At 37.0% G+C, this 16,322-nt stretch overlaps 1 protein-coding gene across 2 annotated transcripts; it reads right to left on the bottom strand.

Moving 5' to 3' along the window:
- Positions 1–570: 570 nt before the first annotated feature.
- On the bottom strand, positions 571–14,858 carry LOC134745187 (tubulin polymerization-promoting protein homolog). 2 transcript variants are annotated; one of them, XM_063679178.1, is made up of 4 exons: positions 14,752–14,858; positions 4,312–4,448; positions 3,092–3,373; positions 571–2,004 (listed from the first exon to the last, which is right to left on the bottom strand). In XM_063679178.1, the coding sequence occupies exons 2-4, from the start codon at positions 4,441–4,443 to the stop codon at positions 1,813–1,815; spliced, it is 606 nt and encodes a 201-aa protein (XP_063535248.1). In that variant the 5' UTR covers positions 4,444–4,448; positions 14,752–14,858; the 3' UTR covers positions 571–1,812. The 2 variants fall into 2 exon arrangements, with proteins under 2 accessions (XP_063535248.1, XP_063535249.1); XM_063679179.1 differs by having other exon boundaries at positions 4,312–4,444; positions 14,752–14,847.
- Between the last annotated feature and the right edge of the window lie 1,464 nt (positions 14,859–16,322).

The raw sequence follows: 16,322 nt of genomic DNA, 5'->3' as shown, positions 1-16,322 counted from the left end.
CGTTTAGCAACTTCTGCCGCTGACTGTACCATAATCTTTAGGGTCGATGACCTGTGACATCTGTATTTTACTTGACTTTGAAATGACAAAAGTTTATTTGGCACGAGGTAAAATACTCAGTAACTGGTACGTTACTTCGCTACCCAAAACTTGGATGTAGATAATGTTAGTAAATGCTACTCGGAAAATACTCAAGATTCCTTCCTTTTCATCGTATTAACTCCTTACAGTTCATACTATTATAATCGTGAGCCAAGTAACTAAGCATTTTCTTCTCGTCGTAGTATAAATCAATTTCACTTTTTAATAACAATATGTACCTAGGTAAATACTAAAGCGACGTAGTTTTCCCATGCCATTGTTTAGTTTTTTTTGTGATAATAAAACAGAATGCACTCTTGGGAGTTTTGCCGGTTAAATCGGTTACTGAACTTAAAATATTTACATATATTAGAATTATTTTCATAAAACACTAGGGCTATAGGTACATGTATTTGTAGTTATAAGCCAAATAAATGGTATCGATGGAATTCATTTTCTTTTCTTGGGAGCGCAGAAGAAAACGAAGGATTTAAATTAAATAATTTGTATTTAAATATATTATTGGTAGGTAGGTACATTTATGTTACCTTGCGTTTCGATATATTTTAAAGAATGAGATAGATAAAACTATACACTAAAATCGATACAAAGCTGTTTTGACAAAACCTTTTGTAAAAATTTGATTTGCCTTATTATCTGTTACATTTTATTATTTAAAATCCAGTTTCATTTGTAGATATAGACTAAATTAAATTACAAAATAAATGAAATCTAACTAATTAAAAGTAGAAAATTCTTCAACATATTCATGATTGCCATTTAATATATAAACACATTTGAGCTACCATTAAATTCTGTTATGATTAGTTGTTTCAGTTAGGCCCATATAAATTTAGGATCTGGATATATGATTTTCATATGAGTAGACAAAGTATACCTTGATAAACATGTATGAAGTAAAGTAACTGTTCCTTCCTTTACTATTTTTCGTACAATAGATATCGATAACTCGAAAAAACAAAAACAAACGATAAAACTTATAATTATGACAATATGAACTTTTACGTAGATTGAATCTAAACTCTACTTACGACTAGACATCAAAAGTTACATTCAAATCAATCATTAAGAACATAACAATTAAACAACTGGTCACATACAAAATAGTGTCTTAAGAAATGTATTATCTATAAATATTTTAAATATTTATAAATCTAGACACAGATTTGAAAGGAATGTCGTCGCTACACATCTAGGTACTACACACAAAGCGCCATCGATGAATGCGTTAATAGTAAAACTTACAGCGGAAATGTACAACGTGTTATGTGGGGTATATTATTGTTAGAAACTTTATCAAATTTAAATAACAATATTTTAGTTGCAGGGCCTGATTTAAGTCGCAGGGAGATTTCTAGCCCCAGAATGCAACAGGGCGGTTTTACATTCATCCCAAGTGTAAGATCTGGCCGCTCCACCCCACCGCACATTTTTTATTATCATATAAGTATGATCACATGAGTAGAAGGAAACCCATACGGCACCCTACAGACTGTTATTCTGCTTCCAAGTTCTCGCTACTCTCGAAAAAAAAACAAGTGGCAATTATTATTACCTTGCGGTGAGCAGAGTAGACTCTAGGCGTTTGTAATTAACGTTCATTTTTGCTTACAGGACCAAGCAGAATAACAATAATAGACATTTCAGTTTTTTATGAGTGGCGCTGCTCTGGTGAAATCTGTTATACGACCCTGCAGCCAGTGTTTAAAACTAATGCGACTTGTCATACGAGTCCTTGTGCTGGTATCCGCTCACGTAGCCGGACCCGTCGACCAGGTCCTTGCGGCCGGCGATGCCCTTGCCCTTGCCGGTCTCGTCGAACCGGTTCCTGTGCGAACCCGTGTACTTGCTGGTGTCTGTCAGGCGATCCACTGTTGCTGCGGCTGAGGGGGATTTTGTGACCTGGAAGCAGGGAGATTGTTCGAGATTTCATGTAAAAAGTTGTAGGTACACAATACTGAATTACTGATATTCCATGTAACAAGATTTTGTACATAGCAAGATTTTGTAAATGGGCATTTTTATCTTAACTTGTACTCTAAAGGGGCCCACTGACTATCAGTCCGCCGGACGATATCGGCCTGTCAGTTGTTCGGAACTGTCAAATTTATGTTCTCACAGGCCGATATCGTCCGCGGTCCGGAGGACTGATAGTCAGAGTGATCGTGTTTCAGTAACGTCTCACCGTCACATTCAGTTCAGTTCAGTTCTTTATTTGCTTTCTTAAGATACAAGTATCATGCAAAATTGTATACAATAAAATAACTTAGCCTAAATCATGCATAACATTCAAAATGAAATTCAATAACATAAATTGACAAAAGGCTGATCAATGTCCTAACTAACCCTAATTCTTGACAAAATGTATGGGATTTGACATTGACCGTCAATTTATTGACGATTGCTATCTAACCGGCCGTTAATGGTACACAGTTAAGTGAAATTGCCCAAATTATGGATTAGGGGTTGAATTTAGCTTAGAATTATACTTATATATATATATATATTACTTATTGAATTTGACTATTTTATTAAGGGCATAGATAGCTCTAGTAGGTGCGGAGGAAGTCTAATTAAATTACTAGTACATACGAGGCATGTTTACGGTCCATCACGCATAATAGGTACCTAACTATTATATAGGTACTTACCTATTTACAGCTCTTATACGTGGTCGGACATTAATATGTCCGTTAACTCTGAGAATGACCTTCGGATTTTAGAAAGATACATCGGGTATCGGCGGTAACACCCGAAGGTGATACTGCTGTTCAGCTTTCTTATTAACTCACAAAAAGTTTTAAACTTACCGTAAAAAGTTAAGGATACCTATTGTATCAATGTAAAATAAGCCCTAATTTAATAAAAATAAAGAAAGGTAGGTACTAGGTAGATGTTAGAGAAATATAATAATTTCACAACTTATCTTCAAGGGTATCTGATGTGCTGATAACTGCAGAGCAATATATGTAAGAAGATAAGCACTTACATTAGAAGTCAACCCTGGCTGCCCACACGTTGTCAACTTCTTCTTAATCTCGTCCAACTCGACCTTCTTGCTCTTCGCCAAGTCGTCCAGGAACTTCAGGTAGTCCGCCTCAGCCAACTTCATACTCTTGAGCTTCTTGAAGTGAATGGCCGTGTCTGTGGTGGTTATTTTCTTGCCGTCTATGACCTTGGCCTGCTTCATCCATTTGTCGCTCTGGGACAGCGTGATGTGCTTGCCGTCTGATTTCGAGTCACCGAATTTTGAGAAGGCTTTGAAGGCGTCCTGGAATGGTAAGAATATTACTTTTTGTTAATTTATGACACGTAGGTATGTACAGAAAAGGTGCCGTTTCTGTGAGTTCAGCAATAAAAGCACAACGCTTATAGCGAAGTGTTATTGTAGAAAAAAAAAATTTTTTAAATAATTTTAATATTTTAAAATTTTGAATAAAAATTAATTCAATGTACAGTTAAAAAAAAATCGTGCCATAAATTTTATTTGTCCGCTGTAAGTATAGCTTTGTTTTTTGTGGAGACTGAATTTATTGTCAAACTTCAACTTTTGGGAATCGGAGTCCGAGCCGTACTGTAATGATGCTGAGCTGACAAATGGGGTTGGCAACTGTCAAGTTTACAGAGTTGGCGCCATCATAGCTTGCCCCTTTTTCTATGAGATTTGGCTTAAAGGGCTGGCATCCAGGGCATTATAAAAACAAAAATTTGACATAATTCTAGGGATTGCCATGAAGCTATGCTGACGCCATCTGTAGTATCTTCTTAGTAGTTTGTGCATCTGCTAAATATTTCGACCGGCCAACCCCATTTGAAGCACGATTTTCCCTTCGTCATTTTTATGAGTGCCTCTAGAGTTAGACCGTTTTGACGTTTAAAATACCACTTGCACTGCGTGTGCTATCAAAATCGTTGCAGACTTATCTTGGTGTGACTCTCTATTATACATAGAAGCTTTAGGCCTGTTTTACACATTTGAGAACTGAACTAAGTACCTACATAGTTAATAACCCCTACAGCGCCATCTGTTGCAGCTATCGAATTTGCGTGTACCATATTTTGCACTACTTTATATTAATGTTCCTTTGTCTATGATAAAACTAAAAGTTCCTATTGTTCCGCGGACAATTGTACTCAGTCCTATCGTCTAACCACTCATAGCTCTTATAGCAACGAGACAAGGTCCACCAATAATAGTTACTATAGTACCTTAAACGAGACGGCATTGTCTTCAGGCTTAGTTCCGTTGGTCGCGCCCGGCGCGTCGCCATTCTCGAGCTTGACGGCCTTCACCTCCTGCGTCACCTGTTCCACGGAGTCCTGGGGCTTCGCTTCTGACATGCTGGCTGGAAACGTTTGAAAAATTAGGTAAGTACAATATTTTCAATGAGCAATGATCGGATTGAATGACCTTCGAGTAGTAGAGTCAGCATCATATAAGTAGTGATAGGTATTAGATAAAGTACCGAAATACATAGGAGACGTGACTACGGATTCAGTAAATTGCCATTGTCTCCTACCAGTTAGTAAATATAACGTTCATTTTTAGAGTTCCGTACCCAAAGGGTAAAAACGGGTCGCATGAACCGTGATAGCTATTAGACAGTTGAAATTTTCACAGATGATGTATTTCTGTTGTCGCTATAACAACAAATACTAAAAAGTACGGAACCCTCGGTGGGCGAGTCCGACTCGCACTTGGCCGGTTTTTTTCTGTAAAAAAATAAAGTTTTGAATTATAGCCGGTCAAACAATGACAACGTTGTTTGACCGGCTATAATTAAAGCTCGGCGCTAAACTAACAAAAACATTCATTGCTGCCAAACAGAAAAAAAACGAGTAGTTAGTAGTGCAAGAACTAAATGAATGAGTAAACTACTTGTGTATATTTTATGCAAGTTCGTAAGTGCCTTCGTTGTCTAAAATTTTGGTTCGGCACCGACTTCAAAAACTAAGTTGTTAGGTACCCGGATGGTTTTTAAGTAATTTTCTTATTATTAGGTTTTACTTTTTGGCAGAAATTTGCTTTACGACTGGATAGGGACTGGACAAGGATAGGGGGCATAGGGGCCCACCTCTACCCCAGTAGTAAGTATATAAAAAAAGTGCTTTTCAGGGTGTTGGTTTTTTAACAATTTAAAGTGCGAGGAAGTATTGTATTACAAAAACATACCAACCATTACCAACGTCAAGGTAATATTGTATTAAAAACGCGGGTCGGGAGTGATGTCATCCATAATAACCAAATGCGAACGGTTTTGCTTCTATCTACCCATTGCAATAGATACGAGAGTCGCGGATCACAACAAACCGCTAAAAGCGGCAATTACATCACCGACCTTGCTAACGAAATGTTTTGCAAAGTTGTTGATAATGTTCACATTAGTCGAGATTCCTGTAATTCACAATATTCATATGCATACACGGAAAGGTGCAGCTCAAACGACATTAACTTTCGACAATCTTGATTGGCTAGCACAGAAAAATTACCGTTAGAACTTTGTCATAATGAAACGTTAAAGAGGTCACACGTCACATTTAAATGCATTTGAAAACGAACAAAGCGATAAAAATCTATTATTTTCCGGTGTCGTGTAGTAAGTACAGAGCGTTCTTATAATCTAGACATTTAAATCCACAGAGGTTACCTACTTACGTACCTACAGTAGGTAGGTCGCTTACTTAATAGTTATGCAGACGTATCTAATGTTCAAAATGATCAGCCATTAGTCTTGACAAAATACGTGAGTTTTTTAGATAATTCAGAGCACTTTTCCGTGACCTATAGGAATTTCTGCTGCTGACTGAATAAAAGTGGGTTGTATAAATTGTATATACATATACGACCACTACGCGGAAATCGTATTGCGACTACCGATACCGATACCGACCGCTGGCCCAGTTTTCAGCTGCACTACCCACTACCTACCTATGAAAGATAAAACTTGTTATGAAATACTACTCCTGAAGAATGAACTCATAGAGGTAATAATTTGAAGATCAAAATAATTACGAGCACTTTATTCGTAAAACAGGAATACTGAAATGAAATCTACTCCTGCATTTCGGCTGCATCGTCATGTAAAATAAACTTGTTATTTAAAATGTACTCGACAAGCACGCGGGGGCCGTAGCCGTAACAACATGCTATTACACCTCCACAGGACTGTGGGTGCTCTACCCATTAATACTTATAAAATCTAGACTAAATGATCTGACCTTAGAGATCAAGGTGGCGTGGTCCCTTTATATATACTTGCTACCTCAGTGCATGTATATAAATGTAAGTACCTAGGTACCTATAATTATGCTTCGCAGTATTTGTTCATATTGTAAGGACTTCATCACTCAACAGAGCAAATATGAGTCATCATGTAGAGTCTTAACCATCTTGGGTTCAGGAGTGTGTATGTGCTCTATTTAGCGAACTGATAACAAATCTCTGCTAAAGTACTGCTTACTTCCTAATCAGCCTTAAAATACGAGACTTATCCAAGTTGGGCGCGTTTTTATTACAGTTTTGACGTGGGCGATGCACAAATTGGGCGGCTATTCGAAATTTCTTTTTCGCCACACCAGCTGGTAAAGGCTCTCTTGTTGCACTTTATCCACATGTGGGGCAAAGTAATCAAATGCAAATTTTGTTTCCTTATGTTGGCTGGTAGAATTGACTTTTGAATGATAAATATTTAATAATATTCATTATGAATTTATTTGCTTTGTATTTTGTTTGATATTTTACAGTTAGTATTTTCCGTGTTGGTGGTGAAAAATTTTGTGTTTCACTCGGTGGCAAATTTTGTTTAACCCTCGCAACGCTCGAGATTCGATTTTGGAATCTTTCGCTTGCTCGGGTATCAATATTAGCACGAGAGGTTAAACAACTACTTTTGCCCCCTTGTAAACCAAATAACTATTTCCATTTCAAGCTACACAAGACGTTTATTGTCTCCTGTAAGCAAGCTTATTGAATAGACTTCCTAAAATATTTGTTTTGTTAAATGCGAAGGCTGTTTATTGCACCGCCAAGGTTTCAGACGTTTATAAATTTCTTTGTTGAAAAGTTTTCAAAGAAATGTCGCAATGCGTACTCTATTCTAACTCGAAGGAAGGTCAAGCATGTGAATAAACTAATGGGGTTTTTAAGCAGTCCTGTCTGTATTCAACAGGGGCTCTTAAGAACTAGGCACGCTCGTGCCACATTTAAATGTTGCAAGTACGTCGTAGCTTGCGTGACGATGGTTGATTAGTGGCACCTCCGCCTCCGACCTACTTCTGCTTGGCCCATATTTATGCAATTCCGGCCATCGCTCTCGGACGGGTCGCGATGGGCTGTAAACACCACGGTCCGCCGAGCACTTCGCCTCATGCGTACCAGTATAATGCGATCTCCGACTACACCAGTTTGTTACGAATCTGATTATACCTACAAGAGACAAGCTAACAGTTAAATACAAAATGTATAGAGAATAGTTAGGTGTTCCCACGTGCCCGACGAATTATTAATTGCAGAGCCTCCGTAAACACTGCAACTGCGATCATGACATATTGAGGTTGTCGTTTTGATTTATCGACATATGTTAAATTAATTATTCTTATTCATGTAAGTCCTATGTTTATCAAATCAAAATCAAGTATCATTTATAACTATTTAGGCAACTAATAAAGCCCATAGATACATTATACATACCCTACAAACTAACATATCTAAGTATAAAATAAATATCTTATAAGAAAAAAATATATTAGGTAATCTATGCTTCAAACTCACATGGCGTAGTCTAAGAATGATGAATACGTTTAAGGATATAGGTAAGATTAGCCAACACTGCCAACAGTAAATAGAAGATAGAAGTCTAGAAGCAATTATGGCTACATGTCTCTTTTAAACAATGATGCTTCGACAAATATATTTTTTTAATATAGGTACCTCATTAATGTTAATACCTTGTATATTCGGTTCGAAAGTCATTGTCATTTCAAGTCACTTGTTTAACTGCACTGTTGCTAATAATACTATGTGGCTAAAAAGGGTAAAATAAAAAAACCGGCCAAGTGCGAGTCGGACTCGCGCACAAAGGGTTCCGTACCATTACGCGAAAAACGGCAGAAAAATCACGTTTGTTGTATGGGAGCCCCACTTAAATATTTATTTTATTCTGTTTTTAGTATTTGTTGTCATAGCGGCAACAGAAATATCTGTCAAATTTTCAACTGTCTAGCTATCACGGTTCATGAGATACAGCCTGTTGACAGACGGACAGACAGACAGACAGACGGACGGACGGAGTCTTAGTAATAGGGTCCCGTTTTTACCCTTTTGGGTACGGAACTTAAAAACTTAAAATTTTAGGTATAGTAAGATTTGGTAAGTATTGGGCTGGGCCTCAATGCATGTCCCATTCTACAGGATGGATAAGTGACTAGCATGTTAATAGTTATTATAATATTTATAATCTTTTAATGAATTACATAATTTCTAATGTAAATAATGTATACCTATACTTAAATATAAATTGTGCTGTCAATACTAACATAGTGACAAGTACTACCTATTGTAACTTACCAATCATTTATAGATCATTGATGTCCGAAATAAAGTCGTAATAATAATAATAATAGCCCCGCGGGGCAGCTTATGGCGAGCTGACGGTGAGTGGCGACACCGCGGACCCCTATTCCAGAGGGCCCTGTCATCTGGCTCTCGCCTCTGTGCTTGCCTTGACTGGCCGGCCAGAGTGGAGTCGCAAGAGCGGGACCTATGCTCCAGGTTGGAAGTGTAAAATATCATAACGCCGGCGACCTGCTGAACGGATTACCGGGATCTGGCTACCGTAGACTCACCTCTCGACAACTTCACAGCCGCTCCTAAGTGTTGCCCTATTGTCGCACTGTGCGTGCGGCCGTTGTCATCATCATCATTAATTTAAGAGCCTAACTCTTGTCGGTGGACCAATTTCCATGTATCTCTCCATGTATATATGTTTCCGTTGTAGGGCCCACTAAATGAGTAGGCGAGTCACCACCTGTCTTACACAATTTTGTCCGCTAGTCTCCTCCCATAGCCCAATATCCAGTCCATCCAACATACAAATCAATAGCCTATGACCTTAGTTCCCATCGCAGCACAAAAGTGGTGCACTGCAATAGTCTTTGCATCTGGCGGGGACCATCTCCGGATGTGTCATATTGTGCGCTCGGGGATGGTATCCGCCACGTGTATCCCTTTAGATTAATTTGTCTTAAAGGGCCTCTGCGCTGTTGGCTTCGGCCCCACGCACGCCTCCCAAAGGTCCGGGACCCCATGGTCCCGAGATATGGAAAGACAGACAAATAATAATAATAATAGAAAAATCTCACACAAATAGAATTTATTTTAATAGTTATTTTAATTTAATAGTTACTTAAGTACTCGATTCTGGATACCTACTCCTAACAAACGTTAGTATCTATTTTGTTTCATGATATAATTTCATTCCTTGCGTGACCCACTCGACAGGTCTGACGTCACCCCATTATGACATGACTCATGATGCCGAAACAGAGCCCGTGAAGGGACAGCCAAGGGTGCCAAAATAGTCGCCCTTTCGGCTTTCTTTAATACATTCTGCAACTACAATCGATATTCTCTTATCTAAACAAGGAAAAATGAAACCGGCCAAGAGCATGTCGGGCCATGCTCAGTATAGGGTTCCGTAGTTACCTGTACGTCATAATAGACTGCCACAAACAGGCGATATTTTTGGGTATTCTGTATTGTTAATTGTAACAAGCAAAAGGTCTTACTTAGCTTAGCCGCACTTTTACTAAAGAAGGGAAGACTTTTTGCAAAAACTCAAAAATTATTTAACTGATCATATTTGCTATAGTTTTCCTTGAAAGCATTCACTAAGCTTTACTTGCACGATTTTTTTTATATTTTTGACCCATGGTTCAAAAGTTAGAGGGGGGGGGGGGGACATTTTTTTTTTCTTTTGGAGCGAATTTTTCCGAAAATATAATTATCAAAAAATGGTTTATGACGACCCCTATTCATTTTGAATAAAAAAAATATTTTAGGTTTTTCTTTTACCACTTTGTCACATTTATTAATTTACAGATCCATGCAAAATTTCAGCGTTCTAGCACTAACGACCACGGAGCCAAGCCTCGGACAGACAGACAGACGGACATGGCAAAACTATATAAGGGTTCCTAGTTGACTATGGAACCCTAAAAAATATTGAATTAAAATGATACTCAAGTCATTCAAGGTTAAAAACATAACTGGTTGTTTATTTTGTGTACAAGGATAAATGTATTCAGCCGACAAATATTAGGTATGGAAAAATCGTACACAAATATAATTTCCCCTATTTTAATTAAATATTTACTTAAGTACTCGATTCTAGATACCTAGCTACTCCTAACAAACGTTAGTACTTATCTATTTTGTTTCATGATATAATTTTATTCCATGCGTGACCGCATGTTAGTATGCCTATGCAAAAAGTAAGTAATTGGTAAAACACAGGAAAAAGTCTCGACTAAGTCATGAGCGAGAAACGATATAATTTCAATTCAAACTTAAAACGGGCTTACGTTTAGACAAAATTGAGGTTTAGGAAGTGGAATTACCTAAACGCGCTAAATAAACTAACCTATTAGAGCGTTTAATTCATCTGGTAAGGTATGTCGGTCAATTGCTACAGGAAGATTTTATCGCAATTTTAATCAAGCCAAGCCAAGCCCACATAAAAATATGTACTTATTGAAGAATACCTACCTATTTATTTATAATTAATATAATTACAACACTTACTGTATCGTCTTACACAACTACCTACATCTAATAGTCACCAGTAGGTACCTTTAACGAGTTCAACGTGAGTAGCATTGCAAATTCAATCGTTTTGTATACTAAGCCTAATGAGGAAAACAATTACGTATTATGTGATGTTAGACTACATCACAACTTAATACATAGTACTAAACTATTTACCTACAAATAAGTTGAGGTAAAGGCACATACAGGTGGTTCTAAAAGTTTGTTTACCGTTAATCAACAGTCAAACCTACAAAACGAGAAAAAAACTGTTAATTTAATTAGTAAAAGTAAATAGTAAAAGTTGCCCCAATGTCGGCTGTAATATGAGGTTAGTGAATATTATCATAGAAAGTTTATAATATGTGTGTAGATAAAGCAGTGTATGTGACTGCTTCATAATAAAAGGCATTAAAACTCGAGTGTGGGTTTATGAAACATAAATTTATTAAATAATATTTAGTAATAATAACATTTTCACAGATAAAAAATTTGCTGTAACAAAACAGTTTATCTTAATGTTGGCCATTATTTACGGATTTTAAAGGCATCATAGAGGGTTTATGACATGTGTGTAGATAAAGATATTTTAAAAGCTAACTCTTCAAATAAGTAATTAAAAATCGAACGTGGGGGCTGTGCTTATCAATGTTATAAATGAAATATGTAATACGTTTACAGCTAGGCAAAACCCTCAAACAATTAAAGGTTATAATTATTTGAGGGTTATGCCTAGCTGTGAATCTATTAGCTAGCTAGCTGGTGTTGTGAATCTGTCTTAATCCTGAAAAAAAAAACAGTAAAGCTATCTCGACTCTACATGCAGATTGAAGTGCCATAAACCTCAATTTTTCCACTGTTTTATCGAAAGTAACCACATATCCGATAAGCGGAACCTGTATTTTATTGAGAATGTTTTATAAATGTTTTTACTAAAATGTAGCTAATACTATCTGGTTAGCGCACTTTACCGCTACAAATGGAGGGAAATCTGGAAAGTGAAAATATCGTGCGAAAAAGCAGACAGAATGTAAACGGCCTTGCAAGTTTCTATATCGGAGATTATGGGTAGCTTTACGGCTTTAATGCTCTACCGTACTTTCTCTGCCTGTATCAATCAACTAGAAGATAATCCGACCAATTGAAAATCCAGATGCGATGTGACGGTAATTTGGTAGGCATATATGTACATATATGGACTGAACTACATTGCGTAATTTGTGGACATTTGCCTTTATGCCGTTAATTGAAACTGAAACATCGGTGTAGTCAACTAGTTAAGTTAAGGTACTACCTAATGATTTAAATGGTGGATTGTGTTAGTATAAATGTACTCATTTACATTTTTCCGACGTAGGTACGAGGTATTTACGGTGTACGTACGTGGTCATGTGTAATACTTCTATGCTCCAGGCGTGTAGAGCACTTGACTTGAATTATCGACATCGACAAATACGGAAATAGTTAACACGTAAATAGTTAATTATTGAAACAAAAGAGAAATATGTTTTCCCTGTATAAATGGTTATATTGAGCTCGAAGATTTCTATAACAGAATCACAAGCTTAGCAAGTGGTTTCATTTCTAATTGATATGCCGTCATACATTTTTTACTAGTACGGAGGAATCGTTTCCTGCTCTTATGAACAACATGATGTAAATTAAAATTGTACTTAAAGGAAATAAATAAATTGAAATTGAAATTAATCTTAAGCTTTTCAACACTGCGATAAATGTTATCTAGCAACAGATTTTGCTCGTTTGAGTTGCAGAGGTGAAATTGGATTAAAAGGTGAACTGTGTGCACTTTACGAGTATTGAATCATAAACACGTACGGAATGACATCATAGCATCGTCTGGGGAACTGATGCTACGAGCGCGGATTTTCAAGGTTTTCTGCGAAAAACTACTTTTCGCCAGTAGCTTTATTTTATTTTTATCTAACAATACTTAGTAAGTTACCTAATAATGCAATTAAACGAAAAAATAAAGGAACATTGAATAATTCTTAATGTTTTTTCCCAAAGGCTGAAATGAGACGTTTCTTTTAAAAGTTTTCTCCATGCGTTTCATCCGTGTTAAAGTTTTTTTTTAAGTCAACCGGTTGTTTTCTCTGTTGATAGGTTTTTTTTTTCAAAACGGGGAATTATCGGTGTTCAAGTTTGCGCTTTTTTACGTATTTTAGGCAAATATAGAACTTATCCATTTGTAAACACCCAAACAAAATTTACTATTATGACTTGTATGTAGATATATATACTTGCACAAGTAAAACAAAAGTATTTTCATCTCTCATGCTCTGAAAGAGGGTCATTGTTGTTCTAAAAGGTGTGCAGAAAATGATACTTGTCTGCACTAGAGCATTTTACGTTCGAAGTACGATTTTTTTAATGTTTTTACGATAAGCAATTGAAATTTGAGTTTAAATGGATTTGTTATACAATTTCCATTCTGATATTTGCCTCTCGATTTCATAAATAACGATACTTTTGCCTGAATTGATAATTGAGAGTACCCTCAAGAAAAACTATAAAAACCTACTCATGTTTTTAAAAAACACATGCATTTTACTTTCCTCGTATTCGAAATGAAAAGTAGAGTGTTTAACTCGGGTGAAAGGCATCATTTCTGCCTCGGACTATTGGCGCTCTCACTGCGTTCGAGCGCCAAAATACCTCGGCAGAAAGGAGTGCCTTTCATCCCTTGGTTAACAATCTACTATTTATAACAGAAGTCGCAACTCTAATTAAGAACGCAAGTGGCAGCTAGTAGTTAGCATAAACCCATTAGCTGTTGTATAGTACATATATATAGTTTGTAGTTTATATACATAACAGATGTTTATACAGGGTGGGCACAGGGATTCCGATGATACATAACGTATCTATATACGTAAATAAAGCGGGTACCTAAAGATGCGCACATAAATTTAGTTGAAAAAGTGTTATCCGAAGTGCGCCTACCGTGACATACACTCTACCGTTACACTTATCAATAAATTTGCAAGATTAATGATGATTTCGTAACCCTGATAATGATAACGATTTATCGCGAGGTAAATTGAAAATAATACATCAAAAACAATGCCACGCAGTGCCACATTGAATGATTTTTTACCTACAGATAGAAGAGCATCTTGGCCTAAGAGGCTGTATATCCCTAAAACGCGCACACTGTCTATTTGTATCGGAATAAATGAGATAGCACTGTCGCATGTTACTGGGCCTGGGCGAGGGAATAATAAGAAAACTATTGACAAAAATGTGAATTATTTGTGTAATACTCGTTAGCGGTTTAGGTATAAATGTTTTGTAATTGTGATTTTAATTGTAGATCCATAAGTCAAAAAAATAAAGACATAGAAGGTTTGCAAACCAAACAGCCTTCCAGTAATAATCTAATAATTAGGTACATATTAACGAAGAATTCTCATAAAACAGTTTTTTATAAAGAGATATACTTAGGTATAGCAAAGTTAGAAGTTTAGCTATGAAATTAACACAATGTTTTGTATAGTTGTGCCCTCACCGGGCGTTTTCAACCCCTAGCGCCTCCTTTGTTTTTGTTACCCTTTTATGAAGGAGGGATAAAAGTGCTCTTCCTAGTAGCATATTATGAATACAAGTGAATAATATAATATATCCAGATAATCCTACATCCCAATTATAATTTGAAAGTCAATTTTCATTAAAAATAATGAAATATAGGGGAACCATAATTATACCGCGATCTTATTCCCGAAAATTCAATAGTAACGGCTAGGATGCGCCCTCTTAAAATACCTCGGACCATAAAGCATGCACGCACACAATATATAGGTACATCAATATATAAATAGACTCACATAAATATGTCTGGATATGAGATAGGAAATGAGATCACATAAACCGTGCGTAGCGGGAGGGGACGGCGCGGCGTCTTTCGCGGCTGCACTGATACTGAACCAAAGCTAGAGCTGCCCTGTTGTTTGTATCGTACATCGCGCGCAAGCTAGCAACGTATAAACCAGTATAAGTTTAAACCCCGATAACTTATGGACTACTAATCGCCAGGTCATTTATATACTGGATATCAAGAGGCGAACGTTCGACTACGCTCCCTAACAAGTCAGGCACTCGGGCATTGTTGACAAGCGCGCGGGAGATGGGCGCGGCGAGATTCGCGCATGCGCCCTAGAGTCCAGGAAAAGAAAGTCGTAAGCACATATGAAGTCTATACACACGTACGATGTTGTTTGACGAGTTCGACGAGGGTGCATGTTATATATTTGTTCCGTATCCCAGGGTTGGTATCCCTGTCCTTCGTTTATGAGCACTTGTCGTAAGCGAACCATTATAAAAAGATTTCCGTTTGCGTACAGTTGCTAACGACCTAGAGCCCAATTATATACTGGTCCTTCTAAAACCATTTAGGTACGAGATGAACATCAGGCCATATATCCTATAGACTTATAGAACTTCATACTCCATAGTGCGTGACAAGTGCCCTAATTTAATATTCTGTTGTCAAACACGGACCTATGTACCTACTTATGAATTATGACATGACACTAATATTATATTCACCTGGGACGATTAAGTAGGTACACACCTTGCTTAATTGCTGTGTAATGTGAAGATTAATGCCTACAACTCTACACCATAATAAGTTTCCGAAACAAGATCCGACATGCAGGTTCTGCCAGGAGTCAGAGGATGAGAGGAGACTGCAATGCACATTCTCTGTTCCTGTGGACCACTAATGTCAAAAAGAAGTACTTACCTACTTAGGGCGGCACGTACTGCAACCCTATGAGGTACAGAACATTACGGCCCAAAGAATCTGGAATTTTCTGGATTCAACGGGCATTAGTAATGAGCTTTAAAGGGCCGTCACAATAGATCACTGTTTGGTCGACGTTACACTCAAAGGCCACAACGCCCCAATAATACCTAATAAGTTTCCGAAATAGATAGGTTAGGCACTTTGAATCCCATTACAAACATTAGAAGAATATAATCTAAAAAAAAACGGTCAAGTGCGAGTTCGTTCGTTCGCGCACCGAGGGTTCCGTACAAACTTTAAATTTTCTCATGTAACTATAATCACGAAAGACTTGACCAGAATCATAAGTAGGTAATAAGCGTAATTGTGTATAGCCCCATCTATCTGCAAATTGGCTAACTAATTTGCGCGACCTGTATGTATGTTGGTTTTTCTGGGATAATTCTTTATCATGTGAACCGATTTCAACAATTTTTGTTTTATTTGAAAGAAGGTGGTTTTAGTGTAATCTCAGATATTTTAAGTATAATAAACACCCGCAAAGGGGCTTAAATTGCAAATTAAATTACAAAATGTTTTTGATAATTAAAAAAAAGTATTTTAAATTCGATTAAATTCGAAAAAAAGTATTCGTTATTATAGAGGTGTGAT

This window comes from Cydia strobilella, chromosome 11, assembly GCF_947568885.1.
Source record: "Cydia strobilella chromosome 11, ilCydStro3.1, whole genome shotgun sequence".
Classification (NCBI taxonomy): Eukaryota; Metazoa; Arthropoda; class Insecta; order Lepidoptera; family Tortricidae; genus Cydia; species Cydia strobilella.
Note: the sequence above shows the minus strand (reverse complement) of the source record. Positions and strands in the feature narration are given on the sequence as shown.